General features: G+C 41.7%; 2 protein-coding genes across 2 annotated transcripts in view; both read right to left on the bottom strand.

Annotated features, from left to right (window-relative positions):
* Positions 1 to 20,068, bottom strand: part of LOC141790125 (potassium voltage-gated channel subfamily A member 10) — a 114,780-nt gene that overhangs the window by 15,215 nt on the left and 79,497 nt on the right. The window lies entirely within an intron of this gene.
* LOC141789825 (potassium voltage-gated channel subfamily A member 2) lies at positions 11,342 to 18,902 on the bottom strand. Its single transcript, XM_074669302.1, has 2 exons — positions 18,093 to 18,902; positions 11,342 to 17,208 (listed from the first exon to the last, which is right to left on the bottom strand). The coding sequence occupies exon 2, from the start codon at positions 17,069 to 17,071 to the stop codon at positions 15,575 to 15,577; it is 1,497 nt and encodes a 498-aa protein (XP_074525403.1). The 5' UTR covers positions 17,072 to 17,208; positions 18,093 to 18,902; the 3' UTR covers positions 11,342 to 15,574.

Below are 20,068 nucleotides of genomic sequence, written 5' to 3'. Positions count from 1 at the left end.
GTTTCTTATTCTATCTGTATCTTTGCTTTGCATTGCCATTGCATGTATTTTTTATTCGGGGTATAAATACAAGCTTCTCTTAGCTGGTGGCAGCATTTTTAAAGTTCTCTTGTTGTCACCCTGGTAGCCAATGTAAAAACATGACAGCTTGATGCAGTGAACACAGAGTTGACTTCTTTAAAGGTAGTTCACTGCTCAAAAAAGATCCTTCATAAAGTTAAAGTACAAACTGAAGAAGATGAAATGGCAACACTAGAATATTCTTTACATAACAAACAGATGGTCTTATAAAGTTAGCATCTTGTCTCTGCTTCATAATGTAGTCCCCTGTCACTTCAGGTCACTTTCCACCTCATCCCCAGAGTGCTGCTCTGCAGCCTACACAGTTCCCATGATGCAATGCCTTGTTGCTACCACAGTCTCCTGGAATGACATTTCTTCTTGGCTTATAAAATATTTCTGCACCAAACCCTTGTGTGGAATCCTCGTGAGGTTTCTGGTTGCTTGTGTAGCTTTAATGTATTGGTACGAGCAGGAATCAGATATCTCAGCGTGTGCCTCTGAGGTGCTGAGTCGAGCCGGCTGCTGCTGTGTTACCGGGGACAGACGGACATATATTCACCTCTGATCACCTGGGATCTTCTTCTCCAGGGGGACATGAGGCTTATTGTTTCTGCCGTTTGACTGTGCGGTGAAAACAGAGCAGCTGTAAATCTTTAAAGCTGAGATAACTCTGATGTCACAGGTTTTCACACAACACAGTCTTTGAAAAACTAATGGAGGTAATTTATTGATAAGAGGGAGTATTCTCACTGTTTACACTCTGCTTTGTTCCTGTATAAATCACTAACAACATATATTTATGAGCTGGAGTACTGCTTTTCACCCCCATTTGAGCATTTTTCTCTTTGTATTTAAGCTTTGTTCTCTACCAGGAGGCTTCTAATGCATCACTCTCTTTGATCAAACATGAATAATAAATGAAGCCAGGCAGCTAAACCTCCTTCCTATCTCCCCTCCCTGCTGCTTGCTCTTGACATGAACGCTCCACCTACAAATCCCATTATGTCAGCACGCGACCGGCTTTCTCTCGTGATAACACAGATTATTCAATTTATGCTCGGGCAGCGCAGAAATCCTAACTGCATTATTATAGAGGAGGCTGCATGACTGGATGTTTTTGTGGGGTCACATGAGGAAAGATGATGTTAAAGGAGTCATAATGAAGCTGCAGGGAGGAATCGATAAACTTTAACACCATCTTTTAATTCTGTGGAGTCTTTTAGCGTTGTTTGGCTCACTGTTTTTGATCCAGAGCACCAAGCATTTCAAACGCAGATGCTAAAACAATGGGGATATCCCAGAGTGACAAATTTCCAAACTGTTTGAACAGAAAATCAAATATTTATCATCCAATCTGTCTACAGGTAAAAGAACGCAAAAAAAAACCCAAAAACTGCACAACTAAACACGGACTAACTATAGATTACGTCTGCTGGTAAATGAAGTCAACCTGTTTTTGTGGCTAACATTAGCAGTTGCTTCATGCCTGCACTGGTTACACAACACTCATGTCACAGCATTATTAGACATAGCATTAAAACAAGTCTCAATTTTTTTAGAGAAAAAAACTGCCATTACAAGGTGCATGGAGAGGGGAACAGTCTAAAAAGGTTCAAACCATTGACTGTATATAGAGTGGACAGCGTGGCTTTGCCATTTACTATTGTGAGATTCTGAAGACATAACACTCCCGTCACAGGCGCCATCAATGGCAGCCACTGTGCAGCCAGAGTCTACGCGGTAGAGGTTATGAGGGACTCAGAGAGAATCTGAGTGAAGTAAGGTGACAAAAATAATAATACTTTTTTTTCTTTTAAGTGTCTAATCTTTTCTTGGCTCTTATTCCCAACATATTAAAAACAGCTTTGTACCAGCAGCCATCCGTGCTATTAACAAATGAGAGAAATTGCACTTTTACCTCACTAATTTATTTATTCCTTGTACTGTTTCTCTCATATTGTTCTTATGAATGGCACATATATATCTTTCAGCCTGGTTTGACATATTTTAGGCCTTCTTTTACCCACTGATGTTTTAAATTATCTTGCTTTTTATCTCAGGGCTGTCCTCCTTGTTCTTTTAGCCTAAGCACTGTCATCACTTTTTCTCGTCTCGTGTTGTTTTGTGTGTCTATAATACGAGAGTACTCACTCACTGTAAACTGAATTTACCCAAGGGTACAATAAATATTCTGAATCTGAATCTGAATATTATACAATCATCACTAAACATGACACAAAGCCTCATTTTTAACCTCCTGTAACTAATGAAAATGAGACTTTTCAGAAAAAAAGAGGCCCTGAATACAAGGCAGCCAAATGATGGCTTCATATTACAACAACAATCGGATGTGAGCAACGTTTCTACAAGGTGTATTAACCTTTTAAAGTTTGACCACAGCCCATCTGAAATGGCTGGGGAGATGGATTTTTTGACCTATACTGCAGCCAGCCACCAGGGGGAGCAGTTTTGTGGCAACCTCACTTTAATCCTAGCAAGATGACGTTTTTTTTACAGCCTATGGTTCAAACCTGCTACACATGTAGAAAGGAAAAAAACTTTATTAAATAAATAAAAAAACAAGTTTTTGTCCTTTCTGCTAGTGTTTCTTGAGGTTTCACTAGTTTTTAAACCGCACAAGATGCCATCAGTCGCCACTGCTTGTTTACATCCTGGTAGCAGATGTAGCTTTAAAGCATCTTGACAGCACTCAGCTTAAACAATGTCACACATACATGTACCTTTCTTTAAGTAAAACAATAAGAATATTACTAATTATCAGCTTTTGTGGCCCCAGTCATGTCAAAATTTCTTAAGACTCCGTATTTGCTGGTACTAACACTTGCGGCACAGCTTCCATCTTTCTAAAAAGTAAACATTCAAGCCAAGAGATGTCTATCTTAGTACAGCCAGCTCTGTTGTTAAACTCATAATTTTTTTTTTGCTGTTTGAAACCAAAAGAACTTGTGTGCATGCATCACTACCGTTCTTAAACTGGGAGTAATACTGCGCTCAAGACAGTGGCAAGATTAATAATAGCAACGTCCTGATGTGAGACCAGGAATGTTAACTATCAACATTAACCCAGCATTCTTGCATCATTTTCTTCTTTTTTTTCGTTTGTCTCCCCCTTGAACAAACCTGGTTATAATCTCAAGTGGCCTGGATCACGTCAAACTTAAAGAGGAAGAATCAACCCAGCGTGCAGCAAGGCTCAAAGCAATGAGCTAAAAGACTTCAAGAGCTTCAAATGTTTGAGGTCAAACTGAGTGCAGTCACATCAGGAGACAAAAACAATGTGGTTATCAAAGCGTCCTTTGTTGCTGTGTTCCAGTTGATCTGGACCAACACATCATGTGCATACAACAACTCCCCTTAAACAGTCTTTCACACAGGTTTGCATTGAGTAGAGCTGAATGAAGACACAAGTTTAGTTTTCAAGCTCTAAAAAACATTTCTGGAAAGTTTCTTGCTATCTTGCGCACTTTGTCTGCTCCAAAGTTTAATGTTGCTGCTATAAGAGTGAAAACAGTGGAACCAACAGACAGAAGACTCAGCACTGTTAGGATGAAACTCAACAAACTGCAGATGCGTAAAGTGACACTAACGTCTGGCTGTGACCTTAGTATTGTGATAAATTTATATTGTGCAGCCTCTGTGATTCCCACTGTCAATAAGCCGCCACGCTCTGCTCGTCCTCTGCGCTCGTGTGTGTTTGGTGACACAAGCAGGATTATCCTCACAGTGATGACGATGCTTTGTTTGAGGCCTGCTCTTCATCAAGAGATCACTGCATACATAATGAATAAGCTCTGAGCACACGAGGACGCATCCACCACAGCCCCCCAAACACACACACACTCACACACCACATGCACACTCACTCTGCCTCCCTGCTGCTGAGCTGATTTCTGTGTCACTACACTGGATTGCTTATGAGGCACATTTGAACATCCAGATTTTATCAAGATTTAATTCTCCCTGAATGATTTCTGCCCGTTCTAATCGCTCTGATAAAAGAACATTTCATATCTGCTGTGATTAAAACTCAAACATTTCAATAAGGGGACAGCATTACAGCACTGATAAGCAGTATGAAGCCTAATTATTGCATGTAGCCTGCATATATGAGCTCCAGCAGGAGGAGGGATGTAAGTAACATAGGGAGCAGCAGAGAGGGGGCGTCACAGATTTCCTTCTCTGTGCTCAATCTTAGAGTTGGAAGAAGGATGTAAGAGGGGAGAGGCCCTGGGACTGAGATGATGATAAAATATTAACTCACACAGGATATTTAAAGCCTGTGACATTCTTTTCCTGGTCGGCTTGTTGGAAACGGACCCCACCAGACGTAGCCGACAGCATGGCAGAGTTCACACACAGAGTCATGGGATCAGGCGAAAGGATCAAAGATTTACTCCACATGTTGAGATGGCAAAAAAATATTTTCACAGATTCAAATTTTGTTTTGATCTGTGATGTGATTATTTCCGCCACCACATTAATAAAAGACATGTTGGGTAAAGTGACAAGATGATGACAACTTTTTGTGTCTTTTATGCTTTTTGGGACCTTTATTCATCTCCTCAGCGTCACCAAGTCGCCTCTTCTTATAAATGTTTAATGTTCATGCTCTGTCGTGTTTTAGAACATTTTTAGGAGCTGCTTTTTAAGCCAGGGTTCAGCTCAAAGACACATTTAAACCATTTTGTGTAAGTTGGTGTTTTGACTCTAAAAGAGCAGGAAAAGTGGGCCAAAAATGTTTGATTTGAACTGAGAAAGGGTTAAACTCTTATTAAATACATTCAGAAGCTTTAAAATAATGCCTGATGGATCTGATATTACCCATCACAGTAAGACTGCTACAGAAAAATCCTTATAGCTTGTGTTGATACTATTGGTTTGCATTAAACGTGTTGCTAATCCATTTCACACACTTGCAGGTTTCATTAAGTATTTTAAACCATCAATAGTAAAATACATATGTCATATATTAGGAATGTCCCAATTCGATACAATCATCGGTATCGGTGCCCGATGTGGCTGTTTCTGGAGGATTGGATAGCATCAGATACTGTGATGTGATTTGGACCATAGACTGTATATAGATTGAACAGCGAGGCTCCACCATTTACCACTGTATGAATTTGAAGCCAAAATACACCTGTCACAGGCGCCGTCATTGGCAGCCATTGTGTAGCCAGAGTCTGTGCAGAAGAGGCTATGAGAGAATTTGAGTGGAGCCAGGTGACAAAAATAATGATTTTTCTTTTTCTTTTGAGAGTCCAGTCTCTTCTTGGCTCTCCCTCCCGACATATTTCACAATCCCCGAAAAAATGCATCAGAATAGCAGCTGTCAGTCATTATTAGACATGACATAAAGCCTTGTTTTTAACTAATGAAAATGAAACTTTTCAGAAAAAAAGAGGACCCGGATGTCAGAAACATTTTTACGTGTATTAATTCTAGGTGTATTAATTTATTAAAGTTTGACCACAGCCCATCTGGAATGACTGGGTAGCTGGATTTTTTAACCTATACTGCAGCCAGCCATCAAGGAGAGCAGTTTTTGTAGCGACCTCACTTCAAGCCTAGCAAGATGATTTTTTCAGTCTATGATTGGGACTAATCCAGTTTTCATGTGTTTTCAGCAGCGTCATGCTTAACAGCTCCTGTAAATCAAACCACGCTGCAAACATGTCCGCTGTGTAGGACTACTTCTCTTTGGAAAGCAATGATAGTTAAGTTCCTCAAAGAGGTACCAACAGGGCTCACTTTGATACAACAAATATGATATGTCATTTACAGCAGAATCACCCAACAGAGTATGGGATTTATCAGAGAAAGGTATTGGTATCACATTGGTATCAGTAAAACATTAAAACTAGAAAAGTACTCAGACAGCGCAGACCTCCACCAAGCATATTGTGATTGTCACCCAACACTTTAGTCCTACTTTAATGTTAAACTCCCTTTCAGCAGACTGTCTGCTACAATTTGGAGTTAGTTGCAGGTTTGTACGATAATTTGTTTTCTGGCAGTGTTGAAAATTATGATGACCCTGTACATATTCTATATTCTGGATCTTAGTACCCAGAATATTGCCAGGATCTGGATTGTACTTTTACATTTTCAGAAATCATCGTGAAATTGTCTTGAATTGTTTTAGAGTTATATAGACATATGGTGAAAACAGCCATATCTCACAATGATAAAGAATCCTTTTACTAAGATCTTGATCCAAACGGTGATCTGGATCACCTCCAAAATTTAATCACTTCTTCCTAATCCCGTTTTGAACATTTCCTGAAATGTTCTTCAAGATCTGTTGGTTACTTTTTGAGTTATGCTGTTCACAGACAAACAAACAAACAAACAAACAAACAGATAAACTCTCCCAAAAACACAACTTCCTTGGCGGATGTAAAGCTCGGATGATGAGTCCAAAAATCTGTATCGGGACATTCCTATTATATATTAAAGGATACACCTTTTTGCACTTTTTAGGGTCTTAAAACAAGAACAGTTTCACTTTGGTGTCTGTTTGTTCAAGCCATCATCATAGGTTGGTTGACTAAGTGAAGCTTTATGACTCGAAACCCTGAAAGTCAGCTAGCAAAGCTAAATAAGATCATTAGCACCCTAACTTTAAGTTTTATATGCTGAAATTTCAACATCAGCTCAAGAAAGCATGACTCTGCTCTCATGCTTTGAGCTGATAAAGCTGTTGGCAGTTGTGGCTTAGAGGTAGAAATGGTCGATTCACATTAGAAAGGTTTGTGGTTCAAGGCCCAGCTGTCCACTGACTGAAGTGACACTTAACCCTAGCCTGCCCATGGTGGTTGTCCTAATGTGGTGTTAATGGCCTAATGTGGCTTGTAATGCAAAAGCACTTTGAGTGGTCAGGAGACAAGAGGAACTGCTAAATGATCACAGTCTAGATACCACTTCTAAAGAAATATGGATGCATCTCCTGCTCTTTCGTACTTTAACTGAACTCAAACACTCTCCAGGCTTAAAAATCAACCAGTGCCAACACACCAGCTTTGTTGAAGGAGAGAAAAGTCCAAAGATGTATGTTCCTGTTGATTAAGCAAGAATCACTGAGATTCTGTAGCTGCTAGAGCATCTCTCAGCTGATGTAGGTGAGGATGGCAGATTGGATGAGCAGTCTGCAAAGTGAAGACAGCTTGGCATGAACATGAAACAACACAACTAAAGAGAAAGCCTACAAATAATGCAACCATATCTACAAACAGCATTTGCAGGATACAGAAGCTAATAAGAGGTCACCCTTCTTCCTGTGTAAAATTTGTCTCTAAGTTCAGCATGGCAAGACCTGGATCAACAGACTCATCCAGTGGTTCCCAAAGTGCGGGTCACAAAATGCCTTCTTAAATCAAAAACTGTTCACTTTTATTTAAATAATTCATTCATATTTTTAAAATTGTAAATGGAAATGCAGGTTTATTTTCCACATTTCTCCCTGAGGTAACTCAGCCAGGATAACGATGGCAAACAGAGCAGTACATGCACGAAAAGGCTAATTTGATAGTTGGCTTAATTAATTGTCTTATGCATCTGCTATGGTTCATTTTTGTCCATTTCAATTAAGTGACTGCTAATTTTGGGGTAGTAGGCTAAAAAAGTTTGGGTACCCCTGCTCTCGTCTGTTCTTTCAGTAGCCCACAACATTGTGGTCTTGCTTGCTAGTTTAAGGTAAACTTTGTATGCAAAGTCGAATTGTCTCATGGTTCTGTCTTATTCTGAACTTGAAATAAACTTATTTTCTCAACCTCATACACTGTGTATTTCAGTGACCCATGGGCTCCAAACCTGCCTGCATCGCTCCTCACAGGGTTTATAAATCCCTCCATGGCTTGAGTCTGAGGACTCTCCTGAGAGACACAAACACCACACTGACCCCTGATACTGAATCCTGCTTTACCTGTGACCCCTCCTCCCTACATTTACTCATCCCACTGTGCTGTGTTACAAAAGAGGATTTTCTCCAGCTCTCACGCCGGTTTGATCGATCACATGACTCCATGCCGCCGGGTTTCATGTGTGTTTGTGTGAGCTGCAGAGCATCTGTCAGAGGGGTTTTGCTGCGTGTGCGCTGACAGGTTGGGCGTCCCCTGTGAGATGGGATGCATGGTTCGCTGGCTTTAACTCAGCCTATTTGTCACCTCCAGAGGGATGGAGGAAGGTGTGTGTGCACTGGTGCTTCACTGTGGAGTGAGTGAGTGTGTGTGCATGTTTTTATTCAGGGTGGCTATCACACAATAAGAGAATATTGATCCTCTGAGTGAATCTGCAGGCGTGAACATGTGTCCTGTTGTATCTATCAAACCCACACTGCTCTTACTATCGCACCACTAATAGTCATATACAGACTAATGAAAACCTGCAGAGTGTTTGTGTTGAATATCTCCTGACTGGTTTAATTTAAGGCAGCATTTAAAGGTAACTCTTTTCATTAACTTGTGTTTTACTTGAGCACTATCTTGACTCTGTTTCTAGACTACTTAAAGTGGTGGCTGAAATAATTCGCACACTTAGCATATTAAAGAGGATGAATCTGTCATTAAAATACGAATAAAAACATATAAAACAAATGCAATATCTCAAAAGTCATCATTATGCTCTACATACCACAGAATAGAGCCATCATAAGGAGATTTAGGTCATGTTTCTTAAAAAAGGAACATTGAAAAATAATGACTGGCCCCTCAAGTCTGAACTTCGACCCCATCCAGCAAATTTGGCCGAGTTGTAAAATAAACTGGACAGATAGAAGATTCAAAGGAAAGTGTTTGTCTTGAGTTGCAGAAGGCATGAAGCTCCCAGGAAGTATATTGACACTGTGCCAGACACATGTGCTGCTTTATGTACTTCAAAAGATGGACAAACCAAGTAGATTAAAACAATAGGACTAACTTCAGCTGATGTTTGTTATGCTAAAAAGATGATCTGCATGTTTCACGATCATGCTCTGTCGGGTGTCCGAGCAATTTTGGACACAATTTTATATCTGAAACTCTAAATAAAACTGTAGACACATTTTTATAATTTGGCTCTCCTCCTATGGAGGCGGCTCAAACCTTGTTTTCAAAGCTATTGGACTGAAATGTATTATTGTATTTATTTAAGGTCTGCAACAAATGTTTATTTTGAAATTGATGCATTAGAATTTAACCCCTCTCAAGAATCAGAAACATCTTCCTCACAGCCCTGATCTCTTCTCTTCATTTCTCATGTACGAGAGATACTATGTTCTGTTACCTATTTATTGTCATATAACTCAACTTTCTTACAGTGATAGTAAACAACTGCATGTCTTTTGAGTCAAAAATAAGCAAATGAGGATAATAATTGGATGTTGTTTAGGGATGGGTACCAAATTAGGTACTTTTATGGGTACTGACCAAATTCTGTCAAAAGTACCGGGTACCAACACGTAAAATCAAAAGTTACATGTTTAGGTACCTAAATGCATCCTTGTGACTATGAGGGAGTGGAGGAGTAGGTTATTTTCCATGCTGGACATGAACACAGTATTGCAAGTTTACATATTGAAGAATAAATATGTTAAACTAAAAAAAAATACATTTTAAAATCAAACAAATTGATATTTATTCTCACATAAACACACACAAAAGTATCAAAAATTGGTACTGTTGAGCACCGATACCGATTGCCAGGTACCGGGAATTGGCACAGTATCATTTTAAATGTGAAAGGTACCCATCCCTAGAAAACCGCTTTGTAAACACAATCTTGCATTTGGTTCTAAGATGTTCTAAAAAATTGATAAAATGGTAAAATAATAAAAAGTAAATCAATCAATTAAAAAAAAACAACGCACATCTGCCTTGCTGAGCGCTTGAAAAATAAGTGTATTCCTCCAACAATGCTAAATGAGATTTAAGTAAAACTGTAGTGTCAGTTCCAATAAAACGCCTCTAGATGGCAGTAATGCTTTCTTCTTTCTCTCTTCTTCTACCTGAAACAAGCCTCCCTTTAAAGCCAAATATAAATCAACATCATTTGCATTATCATATGCAGCCAGAATGAGCGCTTGCTCCTGCTGCTGAGGCTGCTCTGCCTTTACAGGACTCCCTGCAGGTCATCTGAGGTGGAAGAAACGCCTCAGTGTCTGATATCAGAGCAGGGGTTAATGAGAGAAACCTCCTGATATTGTCCGGGTGTGGTCCAGTGTCACGGCAGCCCTGCTGGATTAGCAGCAGGTCCCACTGAGCTCGTCTGCTAATTACAAGCTGGTGAGCACAGGGAAAGCCTGTATGACTGCTCAACCGTGCTCTTGTGGGCGACAAACAACACACACACACACACACACACACACACACACACACACACACACACACACACACACACACACACACACACACACACACACACACTCACACTCCCTCCATGACAACAGAAGCAACAACATTGTGGCCACCTGCAGCAGGCATGTGATCCCTCTAACTGCAACATCCTGCCTTTTCCTCTTTGCTCTGCTTTCTGCAGAGTGCTGCACTGCATCTCCGGATTCAAACAAGAATAATGACTACAGCAGAGATGTAGCTACAGCACCAGGGCCCTGAGTGTTCCCGCTCCCAGTGCAGAGCTGTAGTTAAACCACAAGTGGACTAAAGATAGCAGATAGCACAAGACAAGACGGCAGCTAAATATATCATCAGAGCTCAGCAGAGGAACAGCACCTGAGACGTGGAGCTGTGACTTTGTACATTTATCTCAAATTTTGCAGCAGAATTGATTCTTAAGAAAGAAGAAAAACAGAAGCATCTTTTTTTCCAACACTGTTCTGCCTGTCCACCCTTCTTCTCAGCTCACGTTCCTCCTCCTCCTCCTTCTTATCGCTTTCTCCAACAAATAATGCTATTAATAGAAACCTCTGCTCTCCCCTTTTTTTAAACTGCGGGGAGCATATAGTGTGCACTTAAAGAGAGGAGGAAGAAGAAGCATGAAGATACCAGGAGGCGTTTGAAGATGTACAAAGACGCTGCATGTCCTAAGAATAACAACAAAGCGGCCTCTGATCGATTCAAAGCAGTTTTGCACCAGCGCAGACACTCTCCGGCTAAAATTAGCCGCTCACATCTTGTGCTGACTAAATACCTGGCGAACAATGTGATGCAGATGAAGATTTCAAAAACACCTCCATGCTTGCTTTGTGCCAATAAATATTTTTAAAAGCAGAAAAAGAGGGTGCAGTGATTTCACACAATAAACACTCTGAACACAGTTTCAGTTGAATTATTATTGGCTTCATTATTGATATTACTTCGTCAGGGTTATGATCATTTGGAAGGATAATATGCATTTTTTAATTTCACATATTTTCTTGTCCATAGATTGTCCTTTTTGTCTTGTAAAGTGCAGATAATACTACGTTTTTAAATCCAGACTTCACATACAGAATATAGTACATGGTTTTTGCTCCATCATCCATTGGTTGTTATTTACATTATTCTCTCACATTTCATTTCATAGAAAGAAAATCCATAATCCACTGTACCAATGAGGATGGATGATTCAGGCCTTTATGATAACAGGAGGTGAGTGTCTGTACAGATGGTGTCAGTGGATGCCACACGATCAGGCTCTGGGGTCAAACGGGAAAAAGAAAACGTCCGTCCTCAAACACACACATGCATACAGATTGCATATTGATCATCATGTTTCCCGTATGTTCTTTTTTTCTTTCTTTTTTTTTTGTAATGTAGGAGCCTGGTTTCAAAGAGCTGACACTGCACTTCAAACCAACCCAAAGCTCAGATGCCTTGTGTTCTCATTCAGCCCGCGTACAGAAAGCAACAGAACACTGCAAAGTCGACTCAGAGGTGGGTTGAGTGCACTGTCAGCTCTCTTTAAGTGCCAAAATCAAACAAATTAAAACCAAACAAAAAAAAAAATGCTCTCAAACCTTCTCAACTCCCAGCTTATAATCATTCTCTGCATAGATTTCTCAGTGAATTCACTGTTTGGGCTCCTTTCTCATGGTTTGCTGGTGGGTCCCTCAGCAGGTGAGAGATGAACAACACAACATCATCGGGTTGATTCTTTTTTTTTTTTTTAACAGATAAGATCTGCAGGTTTTACACATGAGGATGATTCTACTCGTCTTTGTGCTTTAAGCAGAGATGTGATGAACTCATAAGTTGCTACAGTGAATTTGGCTGAGGTACAGTAACGTGCCTGATCTGAAACAAAACAGATAAATGTTGCAAGAATCTGCAACGTTTATCCCAAATATCTGTCTGAAAACAACGTAATGAAGACAGAAGGTACAATGCATCTGCATGCATAGACAAATATTTTTGGTCAGACTGTGAGTGTTCTTTTGTTTTCACATATACAGATATGCAAATGGCTGTTGCATAAATGCAGCTGTACAAGCAGGCTAAGACACTGACATTCAGTGGTTTTCTCTTTCAAACACACACACAGACGCTCTTCCTCACACACCGCTTTGCATCAACACACCCACATCATGCTCAACTGATGATCAATAAGATCTTGTTGGACTGTGGAGGTCCGTAAATGTTCCTTCTTTTTTAAAAAACAAACATCCATCTTCTCCACACAAACTCCTCCACCAAAGGATTATGGGAATATTGCTAAACATCTCTGAAAATCTGGTCCTTCCTCGAGTCAAAGACCATTTGAACATCTCAGTCCGCCTCTATGCTACTCTTGGGAAAGCAACAAATATAACTGCTCCATTTCATTTTCTAAAATTCTCTTAAAAAGTCTTTCAAGGTTCATGAAAGCAGATGCGAATCTGTACAGAGAGACATCTTCAGAAGCCTCATGTCAGGCAGTGAGACGAGGCATCCTGAGCACACATTGGCAGCGATGGCATAAAGACATTTTGCTACTGCAGGCTGAAGACTGTAGTGAGCAGAACAAGACCCCAAGAAGAAAGATGTATATCCTGGCATGACAGAATTCCATTCGACAGTTCTTGCTACAGACCCATCACCTCTCTTATTTCCTTCGACATCTGTGAGAAGACGCATGAAGGCAGAAGACTCTGTAGTGAAAATCAGAGGACCCCTATAGGTTAGCCAATATCTGCTACACTGCTGCTAATTATCACTCCTGTATCGACATTACTGCCTTTAACCGTTACCTTGGCAGTGTTAAGCAAACAGTGGAAAGTCTCAGCTGGACGCAGTCCTAGATTCAGATCATAATTCAACGTGGATGCCAGCGTTTAAAGACAGATTAGGCTCCCTGCAGCCAGATTCTGTTTCAATTCAGACCGATTGAAGAGCAATAAAAAGCTCTCTGGTTTGGACAACGCCCTGGCTTTCATCGATTACTTCACAGCAGGCAGTTTTGGACTAATTGGAGTAAACTTTGTGTACTTAAATCCCGAATGTGTGTGAAAAGTGTGCTGGAAATCTGCTGGTGAGACGATGCATTTGAAGAGGCTAGAGATGTACTTAATTTGTTTTTCCTGATACCTAAACATGAGCGTTAGCCAATACAGAGCATGCCTCCGGTACTAACACAATACTCAAACATATTTTCATCAAACTTTGAAAAAAAGCAAGTGGTGACACTTAGCTTTGACCAAGAATGGACTGATTTTACAGCTTCTACATGTGAATATTAAAAAGAGCTGATTCTTAATTTTCAGTATCCGATCTGTGCTGATTTCATATATAAGAAACATTTATTTCTGTACCGGAGGCTGATACTATCTGCATTGGTAACTGTTTTTTTTCATGTGTCTTTGAATGGGAGAACATAGAGGCTGTCCTCAGAAATATTGTTAGTGACACTTAAAATAAAAACAATGATCTGCGTATCATGGAAAGGCTCGTGCTTTCTTTTAAACATTGCTTTTTTAAGGTTTTTTAATTCTCTGTTAAAGTCTATTGGATATGTGTAGTCTATGTATTTTTTTTATATATATATATAAGAAATAAATATATCTATTGTATTTATTATTCTTTTTTGTCTCAGAGGCTTCTTCTTTCAGCTTAAACGCATGCTTCTAGGAATGTTTTTGAGTCATGCAACACTAAGAGAGTAGCGTAAACCCGGATGAAGAGGCAGTTCAGGGGGGAAGCATTATTCCATACACAAGTCCTTAAGAGTTACTTTGGATCATGAGGACGTGATCATGTGACAAACCTGTGGGGAAAAAATGAAGACAGTGCTGCAAGTCTGTCACGTCTGCAGCTGGGATTAAAGTCCAAAACTAGAGTGTGAGTCACAGCTCGGCGGCGATACGTTTACAGCGACCTGGCGAAGGTTTTAAACGGCAGATGACGTCTACATGGAATGTTAATATTGATTTAATTCCTTAAGAAATCCTCTAACATACAGCTCTAGGTTCTTGAAACAGCTACCTGCAGGCATCCTTTTTAAAATCTGTGTAGAAGGCAGTGTACAGACAAATATACAGTGTGTGATGAAGCAAGTGGCAGTCGAGAAACGTGTGGATATTCTCATTCAGATTAAAAGTGTCATGCAGTTATCTACGGACTACAACTACCGGCACCTAACTTCCTACTGGATATCAGTTAAAGTCACAGTTAACCTACCTATCTACATGAGTAAGTACTCTGTGAGTGTGAAAAAACGTGAAAAACAAACAAAACAAGACATTCAAGTTGTCCTCAAAGCTCTGCAGTAAGACCAGTTTTGGGTGAATGATGGGGGAAGCTTGCATTGCAAATACGTACAGTACATGTAAGACCAAAGCAGTGAAAAAAGTCAAGGCCATCCTCAGTCATTCATCAGATACTGATGCCTGCTGGGAAAAAAAAGGCGTCGAACCATAAGCTTATAGCGCCGATGGCTGTCATTCATCCTTGAAATTACGTGGCGGACTTAACCACCAACCTCGTCGAGAGACGCCCACAGGCCGGGTCAGCGCCGGAGTGGGCTCGCTTTCTGCTCACACAGACTCTTATTTCTTAACAGTTTATGTTTCATTGGCTCCAGAAAGCAGCATAAGTAGCGCGCAGGTACGACTCTTCAGAAAGCGCATGGCAGAGAATGAGGGATCATGGGACGAGGAGAGAAAGCAGGGTTTGTTTTGTGTTGCTTTTTATCTTTTAAATGCAACATTTTTTTTTCTTTTTTGCTTTGTTGTTTCCTTTTTTTCTTTTCTTTTTGTGCACTACTGTTGGCTACTGTGGTGTGCAGGGATTTTTTAAGGATTTTTGATAAATAACAGCCACACAGACAAAGCCAACTCCATGCAGAAATGCAAAATTTAAAATTTCACTCTGTTAGACAGTTATTAGGAGTTTTAGGGGCAAGTTGTGAGGATGAGCGCGGAGTGGGCAGATGGTCTTTTGCAGTATTTTTTCCCAGGTCTACAGTCATCATCATCAGCATCCTGAATTCTATTGCCTTGATTTTTCCAGCACTTGTGAGGTGGGAGGCTGCACACCTGTCCCATCCAGTTGCTCAGCTCCACATGTCCCGCAGTGATGGCGAGGAAAGAAGCAGATGGTGGCTACACATCTGTGAGCATTTTGGTGATGTTTACATAGTTTGTGTTGGCCAGTGTGCAGTTGGCCGTCTTAAGGTTCTCCTCCTGAAAGTCCTCGTTGCTGTTGTTCACAGCCTCCTGGATCTCCATATAGTCCGATTTGCTGATGGTGGAGCCGCTGCGGCTCTTCTTCAGCTCCTCGTTCGAGTCGGTTTTGGCCACGTTGACCTGCAGGTACTGCGCCTGCTCCTCTCCCTCCGTCTCACGGTGGTAGAAGTAATTGAAGTTGGACACAATGACAGGCACAGGCAGGGCGATGGTGAGCACACCTGCAATGGCACAGAGCGAACCCACAATCTTGCCGCCGATCGTAGTCGGGACCATGTCACCGTAGCCAACTGTTGTCATGGACACAACAGCCCACCAAAATGCATCTGGGATGCTTTCGAACTGCGACTCTGGCTCGTCTGCTTCGGCAAAGTAGACAGCGCTGGAGAAGAGGATGACTCCTATGAAGAGGAAGAAAATGAGCAGACCCAGCTCTCTCATACTGGCTTTCAGGGTCTGACCCAGAATCTGCAGACCCTTTGAGTGGCGAGAGAGCTTGAAAATTCTAAAGACTCGAACCAAGCGGATGACCCTGAGAATGGCTAAAGACATGGCTTGCTGACCCGCTTGACCATCATCCGGCCGGTCTGCAAGCTCTGTGCCGAGGGTGATAAAGTATGGGATGATCGCAACAATGTCAATAATGTTCATTATGTTCCCAAAGAAGCCCGCTTTGCTTGGGCAGGCGAAGAAACGCACCAGAAACTCAAAGGAGAACCATATGATGCAGAGGGTCTCCAGGATGAAGAAGGGGTCGGTGAAGTAGGTGGACGTGTAGCTGATGATCGTAGTGTTGGTCTCAGGTGAAAAGACCTTTGCGTGAGACTTGTGCATATCATCTTCATCATTGCGGAAAATGGGGAGGGTCTCCAGGCAGAAACTGACAATAGATATGAGAATGACCATGACAGAGATTATGGCGATAATCCTAGCAGGACCTGAGCTCTCGGGGTACTCAAACAGCAGCCACACCTGTCTCTGAAACTCGTTATCAGGAAGAGGACGCTCCTCCTCTTTGATGAAACCCTCGTCTTCCCTAAACATCTCGATGGCTTCCTCGCCCAACTCGTAGAAACGGATCTCCTCTGAGAAAATATCAAGGGTGACGTTGACCGGCCTTCTTAGCCGGCCCCCTGATTGATAATAATACAATATGGCATCAAAGCTTGGTCTGTTCCTGTCGAAAAAGTACTCGTTCCTCAGCGGGTCAAAGTAGCGCATCCTCTTTTTGGGGTCCCCCAGCAGAGTCTCAGGGAACTGGGAGAGAGTTTTGAGTTGAGTCTCAAAGCGCAGCCCTGAGATGTTGATGACCACCCTCTCGCAGCACTCATGGTCGGCCTCCGGGTCGTAGTCCTGCGGGTGCCCCGGGTGAGCCGCCGCCTCGTCAGAGGGGTCGCCTGTGGCAACAGTCATTCTGCAGGGGGAGGAGGCCTGCACTTTTCAGTGAGTCTGGGTCCTGCAGCCTGGAGAACTGCAGGCAGGGGCCAGGAGAGGGAGGGGGCTCAACAGCGTAAAGACCTGACGGCCACAGGATGTCACCTAGGATCTGACTGCATGTGGGACAGACAGAGGAAAGAAAAGACAACAAGGTCAGGTGAACTGGAGACATGATTCAGCACTTCACTCAGTCACTAAGTCCACAGATGTCAGGAATTTGCTTTAGCTTCAAGAGCAAACATCTGAAAATAGATGAAAAGAAGCCACTCTGTGAGCAGTGCCATAAGATGTGATGAGAGTGAACTAAACTTGTGTAGTCGTGAGCAGGCAGCGGATTCAGAAATGAATCAGCTCATGAAAACTTGAAGCTGACAATCCTACTCCTGACTTAATATGCAAATAAACCATCTGCCTTGAATATAAATGGCTTCAATGCAGGTAAACTCGGGGGCTAACAGGCACATAAAAACGTACGGAGGCTCATAAATTAGAGCAGTGATCTGCTGCAATGGAACAAATCCACTGAAATGAATGGGACTACCTTTGTGCAGTGAAGCCATGCATGAATATGGCAATGCAGCAGGCACAAAATACATACAGACAGCATCCCGTCCATAGAATATCACAGAAAAAAAACACTGCAGTCTAAACACAAATGTGTATTTCAAGATTTGGTGAACACACAAACGCTTCAATTCAATCGGCTTGGGTTTGGTTTTTGCTGGAGCATTTTAGTCTTGAAATGGTGCCTGGCTTTGAAATATTCAAAAACATCTATAAATAATTGATCCATAGAGGGAAATAGGCTCCAAGAGAAAAACTGTTCCTCTTCTCTTCTTCACAAAATAAAACCATCACAGAATAAAACAGGCAACACGTTCACAAGTGCATGCTTTTACTCATAACTCGATTTTAAAATCAAGTGTCAACACTCACAGTGATCACAACCTGACATGGTAGGTGAATGTAAGCTGCTTTATCTTGATTTCTCACATACCTGCAGACATCTTCTTCATATCTGCTGCGAGATGAAGCTCCTGCTGGACGCACTGGTGAACAACCAGCTGCGGCAATAAGCTCCTCAGCCTTCAGAGCGCGAACAAGAAGGAAAAACACAACTTCCAATTTAGGGCAGCCGATGGTATTCACCTCATGTTGTCTGCAGCATCCTCGCCGTGCAACACCGGGTACAGTATGTGCGGGTGTGTCCTCGCTTTCCCCTCCCCGACTCCCTTTTCTTTTCCTCCGGGTAGGCTGTCGTGGGATGGCGATTGGCAACAGAAAAAAAAGGAGGGAGGAGGGAACCGATATGAAGGAGGTTGCTGGTGCTTCCCTTAATAACCAAAAGGTGCTGGGATCAGCAGAATGATGCGGCCGGTGAGGCTGTGTGGCGAGCTGTGGCTGCAGACAGCCGCAAAGGTAAATAGTCCCGATAAGGTGCTGAGAGAGGAAACATCTGCAGAGGGAGGGGGCGAGAAAAGCAAGGCGTGGAGGAGGGAAGCTGCTTAAAAATATAATCTGATTACTAAGATTTAATAATTAGACGCCTTCAGGGATAAATGCATCAATAATCATTTCTGTGTGGGAATAAATCTGCTCCTGCGTCATCACAGCCAGTGCACATTTTTAGTCCTTATTGAGACATGCAAAACAAACAACACCTCATCAGGACCAGAATCCAGAGCCTGAGCTGCAGGCAGGCTGTGAGTCAAGTGCGTCCCTCCCGGAGACAGTTCTGTGAGTGTCCTAATAGCCTCCTACATGGGGAGCAGGGCAGCGTCTGCAGACACTGACGAGAAACGACATGCGTGAAAGAATCGCTCCTGTAGTGGGCTATAAGATTATGCAATTACACTGAGCTGGAGCCCCACACACCCACATGGATGTAATCCATGAAAAGCGGCCTTTTGAGGTGCGGATGCAGAGGTGAGGGGCGATTAACTGAGTGAGTTTTTTTAGTTTAGTCAAACCTGCATTCACGCTCTGCTTTGCATACCAAGAGACGAGTTACTGATGGAGAAGGAAAGTGCGAGAAAACGCGCTCCTCATCCGCACTGTTGCCTACCACTCCTTACCTTATCTGCAGTGTGGGCAATTTAAAGGGGAACACATCTCCTGCTTTTCTTCAGCTGCACTGCTGCTGCTTAGGATTTCTTCTTTCAGAGCTACAGAGTCAAAAGACGCTTTTCTGTCACCCTGTAATCTGGTTTTGGTGGGATTAACTCAACTCAACTTTATGGGTACAGCACCTTTCATACAAGCACACAGCCCAAAGGGATTCTCGTGGGAGCAAGTAAACACAACAACTGACAGATAAAACGGCACAAAGCTATAAAATGAAAAGTTAGAAACAACAAACACTTTCAGTGACAAGTTCAATGACATCAAACACACTCCGTGGATAAAGTTACTTCATCTTCACAGTCTATGCATTACACTCAGAGTTGATACTGCAGGGTTACTCACACTTGGACACAATCAGTTCTTTCAGTGAAACAAATAGGGATGGTTCTCAACTTATTCACTTGTTGATATTTGTATCTTGCAGCCTGGATCAATAAATCATTAATATCATGTTATAAATTCCCGCTATTAATGGAAGATACAAGAGGATGATGCTGATTTTCATTAAAAAAAAAAATATTGGAAATAATTAGCAGTAATTTGAGCTTAAGACACTTTGGTGCAAAAAAAAAAGTCATCAAGCCTTTATTGAAGCCACAAGATTTTCTTTTCTAAACATCGCTGTAAAAGTTTGTGAGTGTGGGTTAATTTGATGCTAGTCCTTGAACAAAACAGGACATTTTCATCAACCCACAAAAGTGGGTTGTGTAACGTGGATACATTTTAATTAGCCAAGTCAAAATAATACCTACAGGACAGGAGGATGCAGGCAGCTGATGAGAAGTCCCAGTATGGAGAAAAAAATTGGAAACTATATTTTAGAAGTGGCAGTACGGCAAACTCACTGGT

Source organism: Halichoeres trimaculatus, unplaced genomic scaffold (assembly GCF_033239565.1).
Source record: "Halichoeres trimaculatus isolate MK-OKI-2021-1 unplaced genomic scaffold, fHalTri1.1 fHalTri1_scaffold_1, whole genome shotgun sequence".
Classification (NCBI taxonomy): Eukaryota; Metazoa; Chordata; class Actinopteri; order Labriformes; family Labridae; genus Halichoeres; species Halichoeres trimaculatus.
This window is presented reverse-complemented; position numbering and strand designations above follow the sequence as displayed.